Source organism: Anopheles coluzzii, chromosome 3 (genome assembly GCF_943734685.1).
Source record: "Anopheles coluzzii chromosome 3, AcolN3, whole genome shotgun sequence".
In the NCBI taxonomy this organism is placed as follows: domain Eukaryota; kingdom Metazoa; phylum Arthropoda; class Insecta; order Diptera; family Culicidae; genus Anopheles; species Anopheles coluzzii.
This window is the reverse complement of record NC_064671.1, coordinates 74274296-74295496: the sequence shown is the minus strand read 5'-3', so window position 1 is coordinate 74295496 and position 21201 is coordinate 74274296. Positions and strand designations below refer to the sequence as shown.

Genomic DNA, 21201 nt, shown 5'->3' with positions numbered 1-21201 from the left:
CATCGATTTTCGGGTTGTTTAAATTATAACGGTTATCAGTACGCTAAATCCATCCAGCACCTGTTTACTCTTACTTATAATCAATAATTGATGTATATTTCCCATCTAATGTTATACCAAAAAATAGTCTCATCGAATTGGCTAGCAGTATACAAGCACACGCACAAAAAAGCATCTTAAAACAAGATTGCAGACGCAAACAACGAAGACGAAACGGAGTCTTATCAAATACTCAGAAGTTCCCGCAGTGCCACAGGGAGTTGTGCGCGTAAATCGCAATTGGATGCAGCCCTTTGCGCCAGCAGCTCATTCGTCCACCGAGCAAAGGGCCGCTTGCCGTCAGGAAAATTTTTCCCTTTTCCGCCGTACCGCCGTGATGAGGGCCGCATTATCATCCGACGACCGTCGCTGGTGGCGCTTGCAGTCCGGGCTGAGGAACGGATTCTCGGAATGGCACAGGTCGATGTGCTTGCGCGGCACAAACCAGTCGAGAAAGCGCAGTATAAGATGGCACAGGGCAATGACTAGCACGAAGGGCCACACGCCACTTTTCAGCACGCTGCAAATAGGAGGGGGAAAAGGAATGAGGAATGATGATGAAGAAAGTTGATATGGCATTGGATAACAGTGCGCTTACTTTTTCATCATCGACTCGAGCGTGGCGGGCGCTTCCCGGAGCGCCGTTCGGTACACCTTTTCCGTCCGCTCGGTCACATTGTTCCAGTTGTACAGGTTGGCGACGATCTGGTTGCGCTCGAAGGCGCACAGCCCGGCGTACGACGTTTCGGACGGTGTCGGGGCAAGCGCATCGATCGAACCGTTCGCGTACCGGGCGCTGGTGATTTGCTTCTTCTCCATCTCGCGCCTTATAGCCTCGCGCAACCCCCGGTACACCGAATCGACGGTCGGTTCGGTGAGGATGATAAGGCTGGCCGGAAGGACCTCGGGAATGCCGCCCACCTTGGTCGAAACGACCTGCAGACCGCAGGCGGCCGCCTCCACGATCGCCATGCAGTACGCTTCCGTGAGCGAGGTGTTGAGGAAAATGTGGCCCTGCACCAGCACGTCGCGCACCTTCGCATGCTCCAGCGCGCCGAGCATTACCACCCGATCCTGCATGTTGTTGCGTTCGCGTATTTCCTCCAGCAGGGCACGCTTCGGCCCGTCGCCACCGATGATGAAGTGCACGTGCGGCAGGTGTTTCAGCTTTGGCAGTATGCCCGCCAGCAGGTCGACGCCTTTCCGGTACACCAGCCGCGAGACGACCACGATATTGACTGCGGTGGAGCAAAAAGGATAATTAAAGGTCGATAAAGAAGCTTCATCTTGAGCTATCCGTACTTGTTTCATCGTCGTTCGGTCGTCGGCAGGGATTCGGTGTAAAGTAAGCCGTATCGACCGCGTTCGGTATCACCGACACCTTGTCCTGGTGCACCTTCGCCCGAAGGACCGTATTTTCTTTACCTGAAATTTAAAAAGAAAATTATCAAATAATCACACGACAATAGGGACTCTTCCCACGGTCGGCCTACCCGTGTGGGACACGCATATGCAGTGGTTACAGTTGGCGAGCGAAATTTCCAAAAACTTGTTCGTAACCACCGCCGACAGGTCGGCAAACCCGAACAAGCTGTGATCCGTAAACACTGACTGCAGGAAGAAAGAAAAGGCCCTGTTTTAGTACTGGATGAGGAACGCAACATTTCCTTTCGGAACACCCCATACGCTTACCCTCAAGCCGAGCAGCTGGGCCACGTTCATGGTTTCGTGCGCCAGCGTACTGAACGCCGAGTGGCCGTGCACGATGTCAATCTGCTCCCGGAGCAGTATGTACCGCAGCAGTGGAATGTTGCAGATCATGGTGGGCAGCACGACCTGGTTGTAGAACACCTTGATCGGGACGTAGTACACCTTCAGCCCGTTCGTCATGTACCGGATGCCCTTCCGGTCGCCGTACGAGTGCGTGATGACGATTACGTTGTGGCCGCGGGCCAGCAAACACTGCGACAGGTTGAAGATGTGCTCCTCCACTCCACCCATGTTCGGGTAAAAGAAGTCCGACGCCATGCTGCAAGCGGGTTGCAAGTTGTGTGTTAATGTACGAGCACTTATCCAGCAGGATTTTTAGCAGTGGATGCTTACCATATTTTCATCGTTGCAGCATTTTATGTCTCTTTTACCGGTAGAATGTGTACTTCCTTCTGGAGTAACACATATCCGCTTGTGGCAGTGTTTTGTGTGCGGTTTTTTTTGCTATTTTCCAAACCATCTGCTGTCAATGGTTGAAGTTTTGCAAACTGGACAGGTACTGTCATTGTCAACCGACGGTGCCATACTGATTTTGTTTCATCGATTTATTGTTTAGTTTCATCGAGTCTATTTTAGCGCCATAAAAATACAGCTAGTGCTCAACTTTTGATAATCGTTTTAGGAGTACAAACAAGTTTGTACGCTTTTATGAAACAATCAAAATATCGACTTCCATTGGAACATTTATCGAACCGTTTGGCTTTATTTAGTGTGCGCGTTTCAATCGTTTCTTTCCATTACAAAACGCAACACGACATTACGCCTGTACATTTTATTTGAATATCAATAATTTATTTTTATTGCATTTTAAAAAAAAAAAACTCATTTTCCTTTTTATGCTTACTCATGGTTTAAAATATACCTTGTTTGTTGTTGTTGTTGTTGTTGCTGTTGCCTTTACTTGCAATTTTACTGCAGCAGGAGGTGTGTTTTACTTCTTCTCTCTCGCTCGTTCTCTCTCTTTTCAGCCTAGCGCAAAAACGGACATAATGTATGGTTATACCCCTTCTTTTCCCTCTTCTTAATTCGAATGTCTTCCCGCCTAACACAACACATCAACCTCCGCTGTCGACCATTGCCACCCATAGGCTCACGGGATTTGGGCTGAATGATGATGATGAGGGGAGAGGCTCCATGCTTTTTCTTTACCCCCACATTTTTTAAATATCCTTCCAGCTAATTTCCAACCGAATCCACCTTTAAACTCAACGGAATATCGCATTAAATTATACGTATAATTGTGTTTGTGTATATTATATATATATTATCTAAATCAGAAAATACAGCGCAATAAAATAAAATAAACAATTTCACAATTACCGGTACACGTGTCATCATCATTCGTTACTCTGCTAAGCTCTCTAGCTTACTAAACGGAAGAAACTAGTGTAAAATAGTGTTCAAATCAGTAGTACAAAACCAAAGCTGCTCCTTCATGACGATGAACCCCTTCTTCGCACCACACAACACACATCACCGTTGAACGATTGAGATAATCATTAAGTATTTAGATGGAATTGCAATAATTCAGCTACTACACCACCATGGGTTGCGTTCGATTCCGTTCAATGCTATTTCCATCCCCACCCCCTACCCATGTACCCTGAACTCATGTGTGCCTGTGACCGATGTGCATCATTTTACATCCCAGATTAGCTTACTAATTAGTAGGGTATAAGCCCTGCACAATCTTTTCCACATACACATGCACGCCTCTTACGGGGCTGTCTTTTTAACAGTTCCTGCTACTTCCGCTCTCAATACTTTTAGCCACTTTCCTCTGCTCTCGAGCGGTTTAGTGTAATATTCCTTGCAACCCGCGTGTTTCTCTCGTCTGCGCCTACTCTTACTATACGCCATACCCGCGTGCGCGCTACATGCGCGCTTACCCTTGCACCCCCGATTGCGCATACACACAGGGTGCGCCGCTTCTTGCGCATCAACCGGTGAAACTTTTCCAAAACAACCGCAAAACCGCACGATTTGTGTGGGTGTGTGTGTGTGCAAGATGTTACGAGATATGATTTGAAACGTAAAGAAGAAAACATGGTGGGGGAGATTGTGATTTTATGAATATTGCGAAACACGGTAAATGAAAACTGAAGCTCCCTAGTAAATGTCAGATCGTACACATCCGGCGGAACACTCTTCTAGATATATGCCGACGCACACGTATGGTTTCATTTCCGTTTCCGCTCCTCCTTGTATGGCATATCAATGGTTCCACCACCACCACCACAAACGTTCGATTATTCACACCCGTTCAGAACGGCCACGCACGTACGCACGCACGCGGCTGGTGGAAGCGAACTTCCTTTCTCCCCTCCCAAAAACCAACAAGAGCGCGGCGCGCTAGTGTTAGTGGCGGGTGTGTAGTTTTGTAGCTGCTTGTTGTTTTTTTTTTGTTCTCCCGTGTATATTTTTTATATGATAAAATTGACCGTAAAATCGTGTAATCTTTAAGGTATGTTACTCCGTCCGAAACCCCTCCCCACCCCTCCTCCCCTAGCCTGTCTTGCACTCCAAAAGTCATACTTCCAGCAGGGAAGGGTAGGGATGTGCTGCTGCTCTGCCTACTACGACCGTGCTGGGCATTTTGCACACCACGTGGTGCGCCACGTGTACCACACACAAACACACGTGGGTTTTGAGCGCAAGAGTTTCGTCGTAACCGTTTAAGTCCGGTTGCTGCGCTGTCTGGGTATTTGTATAATAATTACTCCTAATCTAACATTTGTTCTACCCCACCGACGGACCTTTCTTTTCGCCGCTTTTTTTTCCTCCGGTCACTCTGTATGTCTGTATGTTGGGTGCGTGCAGTTGTATTTAATTCTCAGCAGCAGCGTTATGCGCCTGCTCTAGTCAATATTAGTTTTCACAGCATTGTGGGTATTGTGGTTTCACATATGCGCACGAGACGAGCTTTAGATTCCTTCCGTTTCCTGTTACCCATGTTATGTATTGGAGTTTTTTGCTTCATTTTTCATTCGCCCATCCTTTCGACAATTCGTTTTTTATGAGGAGTTTCTTCTTTTGTGTGTGTGTGTTAATTATGTGTGTTTTTTATCATTATATATTCTACATTCAGATTCGTTTTGAATTGAAGGAGCGAAGAGAAATCGTTCGAAGAAATTTCATTTCCATTTGCATCATGTCTTTTCTGTTCTTTTTGTTTTTTGTTTTTGTTTTTTGCTTACTTGATCTAATCTTCCTACTACTCCTCTACCCCTCATCGCTACTACTCTCCCTCCTCACAATGTGTTTGCTCTCCCCTTATGCCATGTTCGGTGAGAGCATTTTTAATGAGAGCGCACGAGGCATGATTTAAATGGTTTAAATTAAAAAAAAGAACAATAAACCAATCACCAAACGAAAAAAGCACCAACCGAAAGCTACACAATTGTTTGTTGTGTGACTGTGTCTGTGAATCAATGTTATCATTACGCGTGTAACGTTTTGTAACGGTGTTATTTGCTGTATAAACGCCACCCCTCTGACTGTTGTCCGTCTGTCTTGCTGGCTGGCTGGCTCTGTCTTTCCCCGTGGGATGAATTTTTTGTATAGTGAGCTACTAGATTTATCCTATTTTTGTTTGCTTATCCGTCCCCGTCCGCGCCGCCGTGTTTTACATGATAGTATTTAGTACATGTTCCAAATATTCCATTACTTTTGCCTGTCGCTATTATGTATGCCTATATTTATATTATATTTGAGCTAGGTATAGTGTTGTTTCTATGTCTTCAACCTTCCACCCCTCATGCTGCCCCTTGTTTCTTGTTCGTTTTTTTGTTTGTTTTCGATTTTCGTACTAGTTTCGAGCGAGGAAGTAAAATGGAGATTTGTAGTAGATGCTCTACGTTTCGTGCCTTGTATATATATATATCGGAGTGCCATACATATGTTGTTTTGTTTTGCTTCTGTTTGTCCCGCGTGGAGTGTAATCCAACAGGATCTACACCGCGAACAGTAAACTTCCTTCCAGTTCCTTTCCATTCCAATAGGATGGGGATGGGAGATGGGTTAGGAGACTGTACACACATGCACACACACACACACACACACACACACTACACCAGAGTACAAAAGGAGTGGTCTAAATTTCTTATGCTCTTTCCCTGTCTTTCTCTCTCTCTCTCTCTCTCTCTCTCTCTCTCTCTCTCTCTCTCTCTCTCTCTCTCTAGCTCAGCTGATTTTTCTGTGATTTGACGATCTGTGGTGGTGCGCAAGTGCAAATATATCCTACACAATAGTATGTTGTTGCGGCGTTCATTTTGGAATGCGTGCCTGATTTCTCACCACACAACCCGCCGGCACACCCAATTCTCTCTGCTTCACCGCGATCGCGCAAAATGGAAAGATTCAATCCCCTTATATTCTTGTATGCGCCAGCAGTAATGATAAATGAGCCTTCGTTATTATGCGTGTCTCTGTGTGCGTGCGCGTGCGCGTGTGTGTGTGTGATAGTTTACATTGATCCTTTTGTTGGTGCGCTAAGAGATGGTACGCTGAATGTTTAAATGGCGTGAATGATTATTTCGTATGTTGCAGTATAGGTGCCGGGTACAGGTGGATGCGATTCGTGCGATTCGATGCTTGACTAATTTTTGTTTTGTGTGTGTGTGTCTGTCTTACTCCAAAGGTCCTTTTCCCTGCAGCCATCGACTACGACGCCATCCTTAATTACAGTGAGAGCGTGCCTTACTAATTATGCAGAGATCCCGGGTAAGAAATCGAGATTATACAATGTTGTACGTTTTTGCGCCTTTTTTTGTTGTTGTTGCTGAGGAATGTTTTGCTTTAAATGTAGGTTGGTTGGAGAAGGAGGTTGAGTAATGATACTCTCTGTTCATTTCATCAGATACACGCACTCACACCCACTCGCACAACTCGCTTTAATTTTAGTTTGTTTCTTGTACCGTCCTAATTCCCATTCTCTTCCCTTTTTGCGGCGTATCTCTCATTCACTCGTCTCTCATTAGATGTTTGCGGGCGGAGGGGGGTAATTATGGTGTATGAAGTTATGATGAGATTACCAGCACTATGATGTCTGTGGGTTTTAGTTGTGAGTACGTTTAATAATCGCAGTTAGATTGTGGCGTCCAATAAAAGACTTGTTTTTATCCCTTTTTCTTCACCGTTGCCTTTACCCCTCTGATTCTGATATGGCCGTGACAACACACAGACACGGGAGCTAAAGACAATCGATGCAAGAGAACGTAGAGTATGATAGAGACTGATAGATAGTTTAGATTAGTCTGAGTGAATGACACTGTGGGCTTGATTGAACCGATCGCACATCGGAAGGAAAACACTAGCAATTCCAGTGCCAAAATCGTTTCCCGAACATGCTGTCTTACACCAAAAACAACAGAGAGACTGGAAAGATGATTTGAATAACAGTGCCTTTCTCCTACGCAGCAAAAGAGAGTGACGCTCTAGCCATGGAACCACCAAAACGAAGATCGTTTAAATAACATCAGTGCATAGAAAAGAGCGTAGATGATGGCGGAGGTGATGCTCGGCTAAGGAAACCAGTGTTGTGATTTGTTTAAATAGTCCATCGAATATAGAGCTTTATATTCTGCACATTTGCGTTCCTATTAGCCATCAACCGAATAGCTGAATTCTAATTCGACCGAATAGCCGAATTCTTATTGAAGTTCGACAAGTAAACGCTTAGCTTATTAGAACTCAGTGTGTGTGTGCGCTTTTGGAAGGGTGGGGGGAAGTAGTAGCATTTGTAGTAACAGTAAAAATGCAACCATTTAAAATTCAATTTAAATTGAAAATAAATGCAAGGGCAAACCTAACGAGCACCGTAAAAATAGTGACAAGGCGACAGTGCGTGATCCTTAGTGTTGTGTACAACAAGCATCCGGTCGCATACAGACCTCCCTCCTAAGTAAGTTACTATTTTTCTCCCGAACAATTCCATGCCAACCTGTTCCATGCCTCCACCATGCGCAAAAACGAATGTTTTCCATCGAGAAACCAATTGAGGAAGAGGAGCACTACCGATTGGATGATCCGCCTTTGCTGTACAGACTATTATATCGGCCTTAGTCAGCTGACTCTCTAGCTACCCTACTATTATTATTACTACTACTGCTGCTACTACTGCTACTACTACTACTAGGTGGTGTGACGCGTGGCTGTCAGCCTATACTTTGTGGGTAATAATGAAGAAATATTGGAGCGCCGTGTGTTGTATGTCTGTAGGTGGCTTAGGATGTTGTCAGTATAAGTGTATGTCGAGAGAAAGAGAGAGATAGAGAGTTGAGAGAGAGTGAGATAGAAAGAGAGTGTTTGGAAGCTAGTGCAATAATCGAAAATCATATCCTATGCGCCAAGCTTGCAACGGGGCGTGTCGTGTCCATCACTGCTGCACATTGTGTTTCCTCTCTCTCTTCTGTTTGCTGCCCCAAAGATGGCGCTTGTGGCGCTGTGCTGACGTTATATGTGGTAGCTTTCTATGCGTAAAAAGATCGTTTCAGAGGTTGCTGCCGCAGCAGCAGAGCAACAGCAGCTACGAACTCCATCCGGTGGCATCATGTACCAGCCGTCGTCACCCGTGTGTTTGTTGTGGCGGGGGGGATCGTCGGTCTAAGCATTAATATATCCTCCATTCAAACAGACAGAGTTGCCCCCGGGTTTCTCTAAAATTGCGATCTCCTCACCAGTGGAGAGCTATCGGTATTCGCTGGCAGCTGGCATGGTTGTTCATCTTCCTGCAAAGCGTGAAGAGTACACATAAAAAAGGCATCAGTATCAGCTTGAAATTTCACCCGTGCCGTCCCCCGGAAACCTACCCATCTTGATGGTACCGTCGCCCGGTGGTAACGACATGGCCTGGCCACCGTTGTTCGCCGACGAGGACGCCTGCTGCCGCTTCATCGTGCGGTCCTCGTACCGCGTGCCGCTCTGCGACGCCATCGGACGGTTGAGCGTGTTGTTCGGCGAGTTGGGCGAGTTGTCGCTGTAGCTGCCGCCCGCCCCGCCATTGCTGCTGTTCAGGTTGCGCGACGCGATCGTCTTCGTCACAAAGTCCTGCTCCTTCCAGCCGTGCTTCTTGTACACGTCGCGCAAATCCTGATGCTGCCACATGGTAAACAGCAGCTGGCTGGCGAACTTGAGCACGCGCGGCGTGTACTTGGACTTTTGCCGCGACATGTTCATCAGCCGCTCGACGCCGCCCGCATCCAGCAGCGACCGCGCGAACTCGGCATTCTTCTTGATCACCTCGTTCAGCGTGGCCAGCACCGCCGCTATCGTGTCGTCCGAGGTGCCCTGGTCGCACTGCGGATTGCCCGACGGTAGCTTCTGCACCAGGTCGCGCATCGCGTACTTCCCGATCAGCTCCTTGTTTCTTTGGTCGATAGCTAGATTGCGCAGGGCCGTCGCTACCGCGCACACCACCCGGTCCACCTCCATGCGCAGCAGCTCGACCAGGATCGGCAAACCCTTCTCCTTGCGCACGGTCGCCCGGATCTCTATGCTCGGCTGCCAGTAGCAGGCGGCCAGATTCTGCAACGCACCGGCCGCCGCCTCGAGCGTCTCCGGGTTCGAACAGCTCTGCAGTAAGGCAAGATAAGAATGTACAACGTCCGGTTGCCACAGCTGTTCCGCTCCTGCAAAACCAAAAAAAGGAAAAAAGCGTAATATTTAGTAATGCGTCGTAAATTGCAAAATGTCATGAGAATCACGTGATAATCATCACTGAAAACAATGAACATATCCATGGTACCTAGATGCTCATTGCTGATACTCAATGAAAATGCGTCATGACATGCCGAACGCGACATGTGAGTGCTTGAGCCAACCGCGCTACTCTGACTGACAAGCTGAGCTTAATGCCGGCGCAAGCATAATCATGACTTTTTCTGGCTATGAACAGTGCTGTCTAATGCCACTGTTTCAGTCACCAACACTCATGACTGAAACGAACCTCAAATCAGCTCACGTACACAACTGAGATGATCAAAAGTGAATCTCAAGCAGTTATTGGACCAATCACATGCTTGATGACATTTTATTTAGCACTTAACTCTTGATCACTCACTTAGTCACGACGTAGCGTGTGGTCCCAAGCAACAAAATGAGCATCGCTCTGTCTGGTTTGTCTGGTCTGTCGGGTCGAACAAAGCGAGAAACCATGCTCATTTTGTTTCTTGGAAAAGCATGCTCGCACTGCGTATCTTCCATGACTATCGTGATGATCACCGACTGAAAATGTCGCGACCAAGTGACTGGCCAACAACTGTTTGAGTTGAGACCTCTGATCATCACAGTAGAGCTCGTGACGCTGACATTATTTTGTTTCAGCCGGAATTTGTCATGATTATGTCAGTGACATTTTGCAGAACTGATCACAGTAAAAACAAAAAGTCATGATATAGTGACTGACCACGCGTTGGTCGAAAAAATGTCACGAAGCATGCATTGAACACACCAATCGTTTTGTGTATCACCTGTGATTATCACAATTGAGTTCGTGACACTGACATGGATTTTGTTTCAGTCAAATTTTTTGTATGACATTGACAGTGACATTTTGCAGCACTGATCGTAATTACGCTTTCCAAGCAGACCATACCTTTATAGTGAGCAGTGTTTTTGTACGCCATCCTCGACGGGTCGCCGTTCGCGCTGGAGTGGTCCTTGTCGGCGGCCGCCTGCTGCTGCGCGGCCGCTGCCGCTGCCTGCTGTTCCTTCTTCTTTTTGCTCGCCCCGAAGCAGCCCAGATTTTCGCCCTTGGACGACGCAGCGGCCGCACTCACCACGATCGAGCCACCGCCGTGCGAACCGCTGCCACCGCTCATGCCCCCGTCCGAGCCGTGGTGCGGGATCGGGTTCTTGTCGTAGTTCGGGTCCTCCACCTCCTGGCAGCGGTACGACAGGTTGCGCAGTATGCACACGCAGTTCTCCACGATCTTGTTGCCGATGTTCGACTTCTCGATCGCTATCCGGATCACGTACAGCAGCGAATCGACCAGCCCCTCGCACTCGCGCAGCTTCTTCCGCGCGTACTCGCCCGCCGAGCTGACGTTGCGCAGGATGCCGGACGCGTTGCGGAACACCGTGCTCCAGCAGGTTTCGCCCGGGTTGGTCGGGTCCCAGCCCGAGTGCGGGATGATGATGTACGACACGATCACCAGCACCGCGTCGTCGATGATGAACCGCTTCAGGTCCTCGCAGGACGACATGTTCCAGATGATGCCCGTCACCAGCTCCTTGATGTCGGACTCGGCCGTCCGGCGCAGCAGGTGGATCAGCGCCTGGATGCCGCCCGCCGCGTTAATTGCACGTTTGTTCTCGTCGTTCTGCCGCCCGTACGACAGGTTGCGCAGGGCACCGCACGCATTCCGAAACACGTCCGTGTTCTCGTGCCCGAGCAGCTTCACCAGCGGCGGGATGCCGCCGAGCGTGCGCGTCCGCTGCTTATTCGGGTCGTCCATGTAGCACAAGTGCTGCAGGTAGGCGGCCGCGTTCGCCTTGATCGCGTTGTTCGGGTGGCTCAGGAAGCCGATCACCTCGGTCAGGTTCGGGTCGCGCCACTTCATCTGCCGCTGCTCGTCCAGATCCATCCCGCCGCCGCTACCGTCCGGCATGCCGCCGCCCCCGCCGCCGGCCCCATTCGAGGGCCCGCCGGCCCCGCTCACGCCCGGCCGATTGTTGCCGCCCGGCGACGTGATGATGTGCTGTAAAAACACGTGATTATGTATCTGCAGGTTCGACAGCTGCTGGTGCAGATCGTCCTCGCCGTCGTAGTAGCACGACCCGTCCGGCGCTACGTTTCCTACTACGCCGCCGCCGCCAACGCCCCCTCCGGCTCGCTGCTGGGCGGTGGCCGCTTCGTACGCCAGCTGCTGCTTGGTGGCGTACGTCGGCTCCACGCCCCCGTTCGGGTCCATGTGCGAGCTGATCGTGCCGTACGGCGGGGTCGACACGTACCCGTACACCATGGCGGACGGGTTGTCCGGGTAGAGCCGATCGACCGGGCCACCCTGCCCGGGCGCAATCACGTACTCGCCCATCTCGTCGTACTGCCCCTGCAGGTAGCCGCCCGGGCCCGCCATCAGCGCGGCGGCCGACGGGTTGCCGCCGCCCATCTGCGCCACCCCCATCGGCATCGGGATGGACGATTCGCTGTTCTCGCTCGACGTGTGCGGCGTGTTGGAGCGGTCGTTCATCTGATACTCGCCGAGATAGGACTGCGCGTGGCCGGGATGGTGTGCCGCCTGGCCGAGATCGTACCCGGCGTCCGTGTACTGCGCGTAATGCTCGTAGTCCTGATAGTGTCCTTGCCCACCGCCGCCGCCTCCCATCGCACCGGGCATACCCGGTCCGCCGCCGCCCATCACCTTGGCGCCCGGCGGCAGGTGCGCCGACTGCTGGACGGGTGGACCACCGCCGGCCCCACCCACCATCTGCTCCGGCTGGTCCATGTGGTTGAAGTTCAAGTACTGCGTCCGGGTCGTGTACATACCCATCGGCATCGACACGTAGTCGATCGGTTGACCGTCGGTTCCCATGTCTAGAGGCATTGCTACATAGTCGAACGGTTGTCCAGCATCCGGTCCCAACTGCTTCACCTCCCGCACGACCTTCGTGATGGTCGTGATCTGCTGTGTCGTTTGCTGCTGCTGATGGTGGTTGTGTGCTCGAGCAATTAGATCATCCTCACTATGCATTGATGTGGTTCCTTTGCTCTCTTTCGCTGTTTTGCCTGTTACGGTCAACAACCCCAGCAGGCCAGTTTGGGGGGGCCTATCACCACTTGCACGCGTTCACTACTGGTTCACCAAGGATCTACAGATTGAAAGAAGGAAAAAAAACAGAAACAGAATTTAATTTTGATGTTACACCTTCGAGTTTTTGTTTCACAATGTTTATTTTATCGAACGCGGTTCTACGAAACTGCCCCATTGTTTGAAATAGATCCGTTGGGTCTTTATCTTATCTTTCCATCCATACTTTAACACGATAAAACTGGCTGTTTTGCCATTTCACAGGGCGCAAACTTCGCAGATACGAAAGGAAATAACGCCGAGACAAGAAAATCCCACAATGATGTCGGAACTGGTGTTGTGCTTCATTAATCTTTCGTTGATTCGTTCATTTGAGTCTTTAGTGATGCGTTATTAGAGTTCCGATTCGATTCTTCTATTTTGCCGTGATTTGAGTCCCGAATCGAATCTCCATAGGTTTGTGATTCATCAAAGATTCATGAATCTTCAAGAATTCATACGAAGATTCATGAATCTCTCTATGAGTCTCAAAAGAGTCATAAGTCTCTAAAGCGTCAAGAGTCTCTAAAACGCATGTATCTCTAAAGATCCCGTTTCATTGATTCACATTGAAGATTCATTAGGATTGAAGAATCTGAATCAGAATAACTCATTTCTAGTTTGAAATTCATTAAATTATCTTCCAGAATTCTTACGAATCTTCAAACATTCATGTGTCTCTAAACCTTCATGAATATTTGTCACTAAAGAGACATGAATATCTTTAAATCTTTAGATGCATGGATTAGAAAAGTCGATCACCACTCATGAATTCAAAATTCAGAGCTTTCAAGATTAAGCTGATACATTGATCTGGAGTTACACATCTCTATCCTTAAAGTGATTCATCTGCAAGAATTCATACGACTCTCCAAAGATTCACACCAGATTCACAATATTCTTTAAAGATGTATGATTCTCTCAGGTGACGTGAATCTCTATAGGGTCATGAATATCAAAATTTGAACACCATTTTCATGTATTTGCTTTGGAAGTTAATTCAGATACATCAATCTGAATCAGAGTTACTCATCTGCAGACGTGCAAAATTGTGCCCCATTAAACTGCGAACCCAAACAGTACATCAATTGCACGGCGAAGAGAGCACTGCTTGCTCCAGCGAACAATTTTTAATTACATCCATAAAACTCATGTCCCCCTCATGTATTGAAGGCCCAACAGACATACATATTCCAGCCCTTCAGCGTCAACCCTTAACGGAACCAGGACTCATAAGCTTCATATTTCATTTTGGCCAAAGAACGAGAAGGAGAGTCGAACACTCATACCCATCGCGTCAATTTGGTGTCGCTACCGCCTTTTTACCCTTCAAATTCAGCACGTATTGCATGTTTCGCATCCCATCGGGATGCGGATCAGCCCCCGTCATTTCCTCGTTTGGCTTGGGTCGGAAAACACGTCACTGGGACGGTGCTACAGACATGCTAAAAAAAAGAAAGCAACGCCACACAAATATTTGCCCATGAGGACCCTCCTCTGCTGCTCGGGAACCTCTCCCGCGTGCAGCAGTGCATGCTTGCACTCATTATCCCTGCTTTCATTTAGCGCTAATTACATGCTATCCATCGTCACTGGATGCACAGAAAACCTGCATGGTACCCCATCAGCTAGCATCGCTCAGAGCATCACGTACTACACACGCAGACACGGTAGAATGCACAGTACACGACACTGAGTCGTCCTTGCCGGGCTCGCAGGTGGTACACGGGAGACCCTGGATGAGCACCAGTCAGCCGTCGGGAGTGCAGCCACACTTTAGCCAGTCGTGTAAATTCAACGCCCTTCCGACAGCTTCGGTACCGGATTTGGATAGGAAACCTGGCCCAGACGACCGTGTAGGTACGATGAGGGAGTTGAAGAAAGCAGGCGACAAAACCCCCCCTCCTGTCACAGTGTCAAGTGCGATTGTGTCCCGTTGTTCCGGGGGTGTCTCGTTACTTTATCCACATGGGCTGTGAAGGGCCGACCGTTTGATACATTTTCCCATATCACATAGTAGGCATTCCTTCTGTCACAAAGTTCATGCTGACTCATACCAGAGCTGAGGTGGCTTCTTTTTTGGGCCCTGTTTTCACCCTCTTTCGCTCTGTTCATTGCATCACAACAGGGCAAGATGATAAAGCAAAAGTGCATGTAGACCCGCTGCTGCGGCATAGCTTCCCTAAGAAAACGTCCTATAACATACCGAAACCCGAGGGAAGAATTGAAAGTAGGGACGCGTTCTTATCTTTCCCCAAATAGCCGTGTGTGTGTGAGTGCCGCGCGCCATCCTGTCGGGGATGTATGTCCTCTCCCTTTTGCTATGATATTGTTCCAATGTTCCTCTTCTCTTGAAGTTTTCCAAGCATTTCGGTGATCGCTGGTAAGAAGTTTCCTTTTGACTTTGCGCTGGTGATGCATCCAAATCGACGAATGTCTCTGTTTGTTTGAGATGTTTTTGGAACTTTAGCACACATCCCCATTCGTATTTGACTCGCACGTATGCTTGTCTACAGAGACAGACCCCCCTACTCCAGCATTTTGAAAACTCCGGGTCGTAGCAACACCATGGTAACACGAAGCAGCATGCCGTCCTTTAAGCATGACGCAAAATGCCAACGCGGATGAAGCACAACACCACACGTGGCACGCAGTCTTTTCTTTGCTGATTGAGACTAATTAAAGAACCAACCCACTCACGTCTTCGGGAGTAGAAAAAACAACAACATCGAATGGGGGTGAGGGAGACTGCGTGGAGGAAGAAGAGTTGAGAAGTTTGTGTTTTGAATTCGTTCGTATCCTTTCAAATTAAGAGAGGATATTTTCACTCGTTCATTGACGGCAGCAAAGCGAATTCCGCCATGTCCCTAAAGTGGTTTCACAACATGCCTGAAGTGTGTGATCCAAAGGCGCGCGCGCCCGAGGAACCTAATTAGGGTGTCTATGAAATGATAGACGAACACACTCGTTTGACTGGTTTTTTTCTCGCTCAATTTGTATCAGATGTTACTACGAAGTTCCTAACAGTGGGTGGAACTTCAGAAATTGCACAATGTCCGAGTTCTCGGTGAATCCTATTAGAATGCCCATAGAATTCGCTGTATGGACGTTGTCAAATATAGTGTTAATAATAAACTTCCGACTTGCATTCGTGTTAGAAACCTTTGCATTTACATACACATACAGCATTTCCCTTTTAGCATTGCAACGAGGACATCTTGTCGGGTGGAAGAGTCAAACACCATCTCCAGAAAGGAGTTCGGTGAACCTACCCAGCCGTCGGTGGTTTGGCTTTACCAATGCCGCCCGTCTTCCCAGACTGAAACAAACCACTTCAAAAGCGGGAACTGGGACTGGGAAGAACGGGCGGCTTCGATAACAGAGCGGTTTTTGTGGGTGGTAGACCTGCAATGGAATGGAACAGAATTCCGCTCTCCTTTGGTTTCTCCCCTCTTCTTGGGCCGTAGGTGCACTTGAGCGCATTTCTTGGGAAATTCTTCACACATTTTCCACAAGCGGCAAGAAAAGCAATTAGAACGGATATTCATTACGAACTTTCTGGGGCCCTTCCTTTGCTTCTAGTACCCCCCCGTACACCCGGGATAGTCGGCCCTTCGCTTCTAACGAAACTATTGGAATGATTTGAACCGCACCAACCGACCAACTACGGGAGGGGGGTGTGTCTGAGGGGGGACAGAGAGAGAGAGTGAAAAGTTTCTATCCGCGCTACAACACGGCTCACGTGCGTCAAGGGGTAGTACACACTAAGATTTAGCCGGAACAGAGAGGATGATGGTACACGACCGGCTTTTGTTCGCCTCTTCCTCCAGTTCTAAATCCTTCAATCGGACACCCACCAACACAATCACACACATGGCACATGGGGACACGGATGCACCCGTGCCCGTCGCATTCACGAGCACCGAGTCCAATTAGAAACTAATTCAAGCTATAATTAAATAGTTGCTTGGTTATGAAATGTTGTGGTTTATTACTCTTTCATCTCATGTTCCAGAAGGCTCGCCATTAGCGATGGCAGCAACGCAGCACCATTCTATGCTACTAGGAACCACAAACCTCCCCGCTGTGCCTTTACCATTACCCCCCGGGTCGTCGTCGTCCCCAACCGGCGAGACGCATCGGAGGACCATCGTAACATTGATTTTGTAATGCATTTCTCGCAACAGCAAACCGAAAGCGACCACTTCTTGGTGTGCAAGTCCAAACCTTCATTTCTCTTGTACCAACATCCACAACCAACAGCACTGCCACATATTTTAATTACTGTGTGTTTCTCCAGCCAGGCAGCAACGGTGACACACCAGCACCACCACCGCGCAGCGGCACTGAAGGGTCTTCAAACGAACCGAAGAAAACATACGTATTGCCACGTATTGATCGATGGACAAAGTGCAGGGCAAGAAGTAGTTGTGGTATGAGACCATGGCTCCCACTGGGTGCATTGACTTGTCGGAAAGTGGTCTGTAGCCATTAAGAAGTTTGAGAGGCTCAGGCGACTGGAATTCAATTGAACGTCCTAATGCTCTCCGGAACTGTCCGGCAACGACAGAAGACACACACTAAAACAACAAAAAACAGTTGGGTAATCCCCAACGTCCCCAATTATAACTTTAATTCACTTTCATTTAACATGAAGGTTCGGAAGTTTTTAAGCACACACCAATCATCCTCAACCCGCCATCGTGGCCACCACCATCACCCTGAACTTTCTGTATTTCCTAAATTTCATCAGTCTGTGAGTCCCTGGGTTCTAGAGCCCGTTGTGAGAGACGAAGAGAAAAGTAATAATTTATCACACCCAAAAGCGCTGCTGCAAATGCATCCCCCTCTACTCCCCGCGCTGATGATGCGCCCGCCGCTCCGGTTGGCTGGACATTTGATGCGCTTTATCGAATTTCCGCGCACATTTCGGTCGCACAAATCAATTATTCAGCCAGCGAAATCGCTCGAACGGAACACAATAAATGCACACAGAGAGAAGAAGGGAGTGTGGGTGGGTTTTGTTTGACACACACACACACGTCTCTCTCGCTATAGAGCTTTGCGGAGACAAAAGCGCTTCCCCCTTTTTTGCTTCGTTTTTGGTGGCCGGATTCTGTCAGTCGGTGTGTCGGGTGTGATTTTATTTTATTTATTTTTATTTTTTGTTTTGTTCCTCATTTTTATCTCTTCAACTGTTTTGACGTATTTGCTGCAACGGAGGCCTTTTGTGGTAGTAGTAGCGATTCGATTTGGATTGAACGCATGGCCGGCACATATAGCGATGATTTATGACTGGTGTGGTGTGCGCGGCTCGAGAGTAAAACGTGCTTACTGCTGCACTTCCGGCTAATGAATAATATACACATATTAATATGTACATTTATAAAAAAATACGTTCCACTCTTCAAACACCAACACAACGGGTGGGCAGGATTTATATGCGTGTTGGCGGGAGCGAGTTTGGCCTTCTAAATCAAATACAACAATGCAGAAGATTCGCTTTCATCGGCAAATGGAGGACACCCGCATGCTTCCCTTCGCCGCGATGTGTCGAGTTTGTGTCAAGCCTTTTAAACTCTATCCAATTCGATACTGCTACACTGTTGTACATTGGTCACCACTGATTTCAGCTGACTGAGTGGTCTACGTTTCGATAGCAGTGAGACACCCGGAAACAAATTTCAAATACGATCGCCATAAAAATCACTACACCATGAACAGAGGGGTAAAAAGTCCGGCATGAATGGCACAGAACATGCAGAAGCCAAAAAGTAAGAAGCAACTCGGTCGAGGTCGATACATTCTAGCAAACAAGAGATACGGTCAAACCCCTTTTTGGATGCTTTTAACAGAGTCCGCTGTGTCACTTGAACTCAATTTTGAGCTATTGAAGCTGGCACACTAGTATAGTATTTTTCATTGAAATTTCAAATTTCATATCACAAATGTCATATGAAAACAAACTTATTAGTTGAACTTACAATTATGGCACATGATATTCCAAAGTAATTAACGTTAAATATACACGAAGCATGTAAACATATAAACGGCTCAGAAACATATTCATACTTTCATTCAAAACGCAACTTTATCACTTGAAATCACAACTTATGGCATATGAATTTGGAAGGAATTTGACATAGTATCACAAAGTGATAAATTTTTAACAGACCGTGTAAAATACAGCACAGAAAAATGCATCACCTGGCATCATACAAGCATTGAAAACAAACTTTACCAGTTGAAATCACAATTGTGGCACGTGAAATAAAAGGCATTTTACACAACGTCACAATGCTGGCAACGATTAACATACATGGCACATCAAGCATAGCATCAAGAAGCATCAGATGATTCTACAAATACGTTCCAAACACACTAATCAGTTGAAGTCACAATTGTAGCAGATGAAATTACGGAGCATTTCAGGTGATGTCGTAAAGAAATCAACGCGTTAAGTTCAAAGATATATATACCCAAATGGATGGTATAAAAAATGCCATCATTCTAAATACACTTATCAGTTCAAATCACAATTATGGCACATGAAATCACAATGATGGCACATGAAGTTACAAAGAAATCAACGGTAACTATACGCGTAGAATTGAAACCCATATAGACACACTGGATGCCATCAAAATAAACTTATCCACAATTGTAGCACAACAAATTGCAAGATTTTGTCCATGATTATTACAAAGCAATCGTCGTTCAACAGTGTAGATACAATAGATCCAATGGTATCAAAAAAGGATCAAGTCCCCACAATAATCGTCACGTATAACCTAAAAATCATCTTTCTAGGGCCTAACTTATATATTATTCAAAAACAGGACCATAAAATGACACGCACACCTCATTTGGGGTGAGCTCTTCTCCAGGAAGAGTCTTCTTCATGGTAGCAAATTTACCACACCAAATGGAGCAATTCTACACAGACAAATAATGGTGTGCACGCGCAGCAGCAGCAGCAGCCCAAACCATTTAACTATCTGCTTTATTTGCGAACCGTAACGAGACGCAACCAAATAAAAGAAACTGGACCCCCTTTTTTCTGAAGGGCGCGACACGATAAAGACGCCGATGTAGACCGGCCACGCGGGGACAGGGGTTCAAGCATACCAATATTGCATCCCGCCCGGTCTGGTCGTTTCCGAAGAGGCGTGGCACCACCCTGACTACAGAAAAGAGTGGAAAGGGTTCAGTTACTTCATCGCAACATTGCAAGAACCCGTCACCGGCCGCGTCACACGGCGGGAACGTTATGCTACAGTTATGTGCCGCTCTCCCGTCTCCCCCCGAAGCTGTGAAGCGCGGCCACCCTCCTGTTGTTGACACTGCGGTGTCGTAAATTGACCTTTCCCGCGCGCGCGTGCCACTGCGCTTGTGTTTGCGTATATACGCCAAACCGTTGACACCTTCTCACTCCCCACCACAGTGTTGCTGTGGTCGCTAGGGAAATATTCGCGGGTTTTTTTTTTAAATATGAAACCGTCAACCGTTACGACCCCCACAGCCTCGGACTGAGCCCCAATTGCTCCCAGCGGCGATCGGGCTTTTTGCGGCAGATTGGGACTCCCTTTTTTCCGCTGCATGTCTGTGTGTGTGTATGTGGCAAACAGCAAACAATAAACCGAAAGCAACCCTGTGTGGTGGAGAGGTTCAGCCTGTTCCACCGGTTATTTCATCGGTCAAGAGCGATTTTTCCCTCACGCACATATAAGACGACCGGTGCGTTGCGGTTGCTGGTGGTGTGATGCTGATGGTGTGGACGGGCGCAATACTGCGCGGTTCGAAATTGAAAATAAAGTTCGGTGCGTGCTAGGAGCTGTTCACGCGGAAAAGTTTTTCCTGCTTGCAGGAAAGACACAGGGAGAGAGAGATAGAAAGAGGGAAAGTGGCGCTGCTGGAAGCAATATTTACTCCACCGTTCGGTTTCTTTGCTGTGTGCTCAAACGATGACGAACGCGCCAACTTCAACACACAGCCAGTAGCAGAAACGGCAGAAGCAACTTTGTTGTACGAACATAACGCACCCAGCACCGGCCAGCCAAGCAGGGTGTCCAGAGGAACGGAGTTAAATGTAAAAGAAAAGCCCTCAATGCAAAAACCACCCAGCTAGCAGCTACTGGTACGTGACTGGTTGCTGCTCCGAGGGATTCAACAGTGCAAGGAGTTGCTCTTTGACTTTTACCTCATTTGATGGAATAGGGGAAAAAAGTTAAAATTCGATCTTATTGCGTTGCTTTTTTGTTTGGGAAGGTTACTTGATGTTACTTGTTATAGTCCGCGGAATTTTACACTTCCATCAAGGCGAGCAGGGTGGAGGGGATGAAGAGAAAAGGAGAGAGGACGCTGCCACTGAAAGCTCACACTAAGATCATAAATTGAAACATAAATAGTGACGTCCGAACGTCTCTATTTACTTAAAATTCTTAACTAAAACAAAAATTGGGGGCTATCCATACATTACGTTACGTTACTTTCCACTTTCACGTTACGTTACTTTCATAGCGTAACAACATGCAACGCTGACTGTTTTACATCTCCCATTCTATTGCGACAATCCCGGCTGTTAGATTGCGGTGGCTTTTCTCTG

At 47.7% G+C, this 21201-nt stretch overlaps 2 protein-coding genes across 5 annotated transcripts in view; both read right to left on the bottom strand.

The window, feature by feature from the left end:
• Nucleotides 1-63: 63 nt before the first annotated feature.
• LOC120956338 (phosphatidylinositol N-acetylglucosaminyltransferase subunit A) lies at nt 64-2279 on the bottom strand. The gene is made up of 6 exons (XM_040377720.2): nt 2143-2279; nt 1732-2068; nt 1533-1650; nt 1342-1464; nt 638-1277; nt 64-559 (listed from the first exon to the last, which is right to left on the bottom strand). The coding sequence occupies exons 1-6, from the start codon at nt 2151-2153 to the stop codon at nt 340-342; spliced, it is 1449 nt and encodes a 482-aa protein (XP_040233654.2). The 5' UTR covers nt 2154-2279; the 3' UTR covers nt 64-339.
• A 296-nt stretch (nt 2280-2575) lies between these two features.
• Nucleotides 2576-21201, bottom strand: part of LOC120956266 (catenin delta-2) — a 42763-nt gene continuing 24137 nt past the window's right edge. For all 4 annotated transcript variants that reach the window (XM_040377645.2, XM_040377647.2, XM_049610236.1 and 1 more), the window contains exons 2-4: nt 10403-12618; nt 8619-9437; nt 2576-8537 (exon numbers count right to left, since the gene is read on the bottom strand). In XM_040377645.2, coding sequence (XP_040233579.2) covers nt 8530-8537; nt 8619-9437; nt 10403-12500 — 2925 coding nt within the window. In that variant the 5' untranslated portion in view covers nt 12501-12618 and the 3' untranslated portion in view covers nt 2576-8529. The remainder of the gene's footprint in view (nt 8538-8618; nt 9438-10402; nt 12619-21201) is intronic.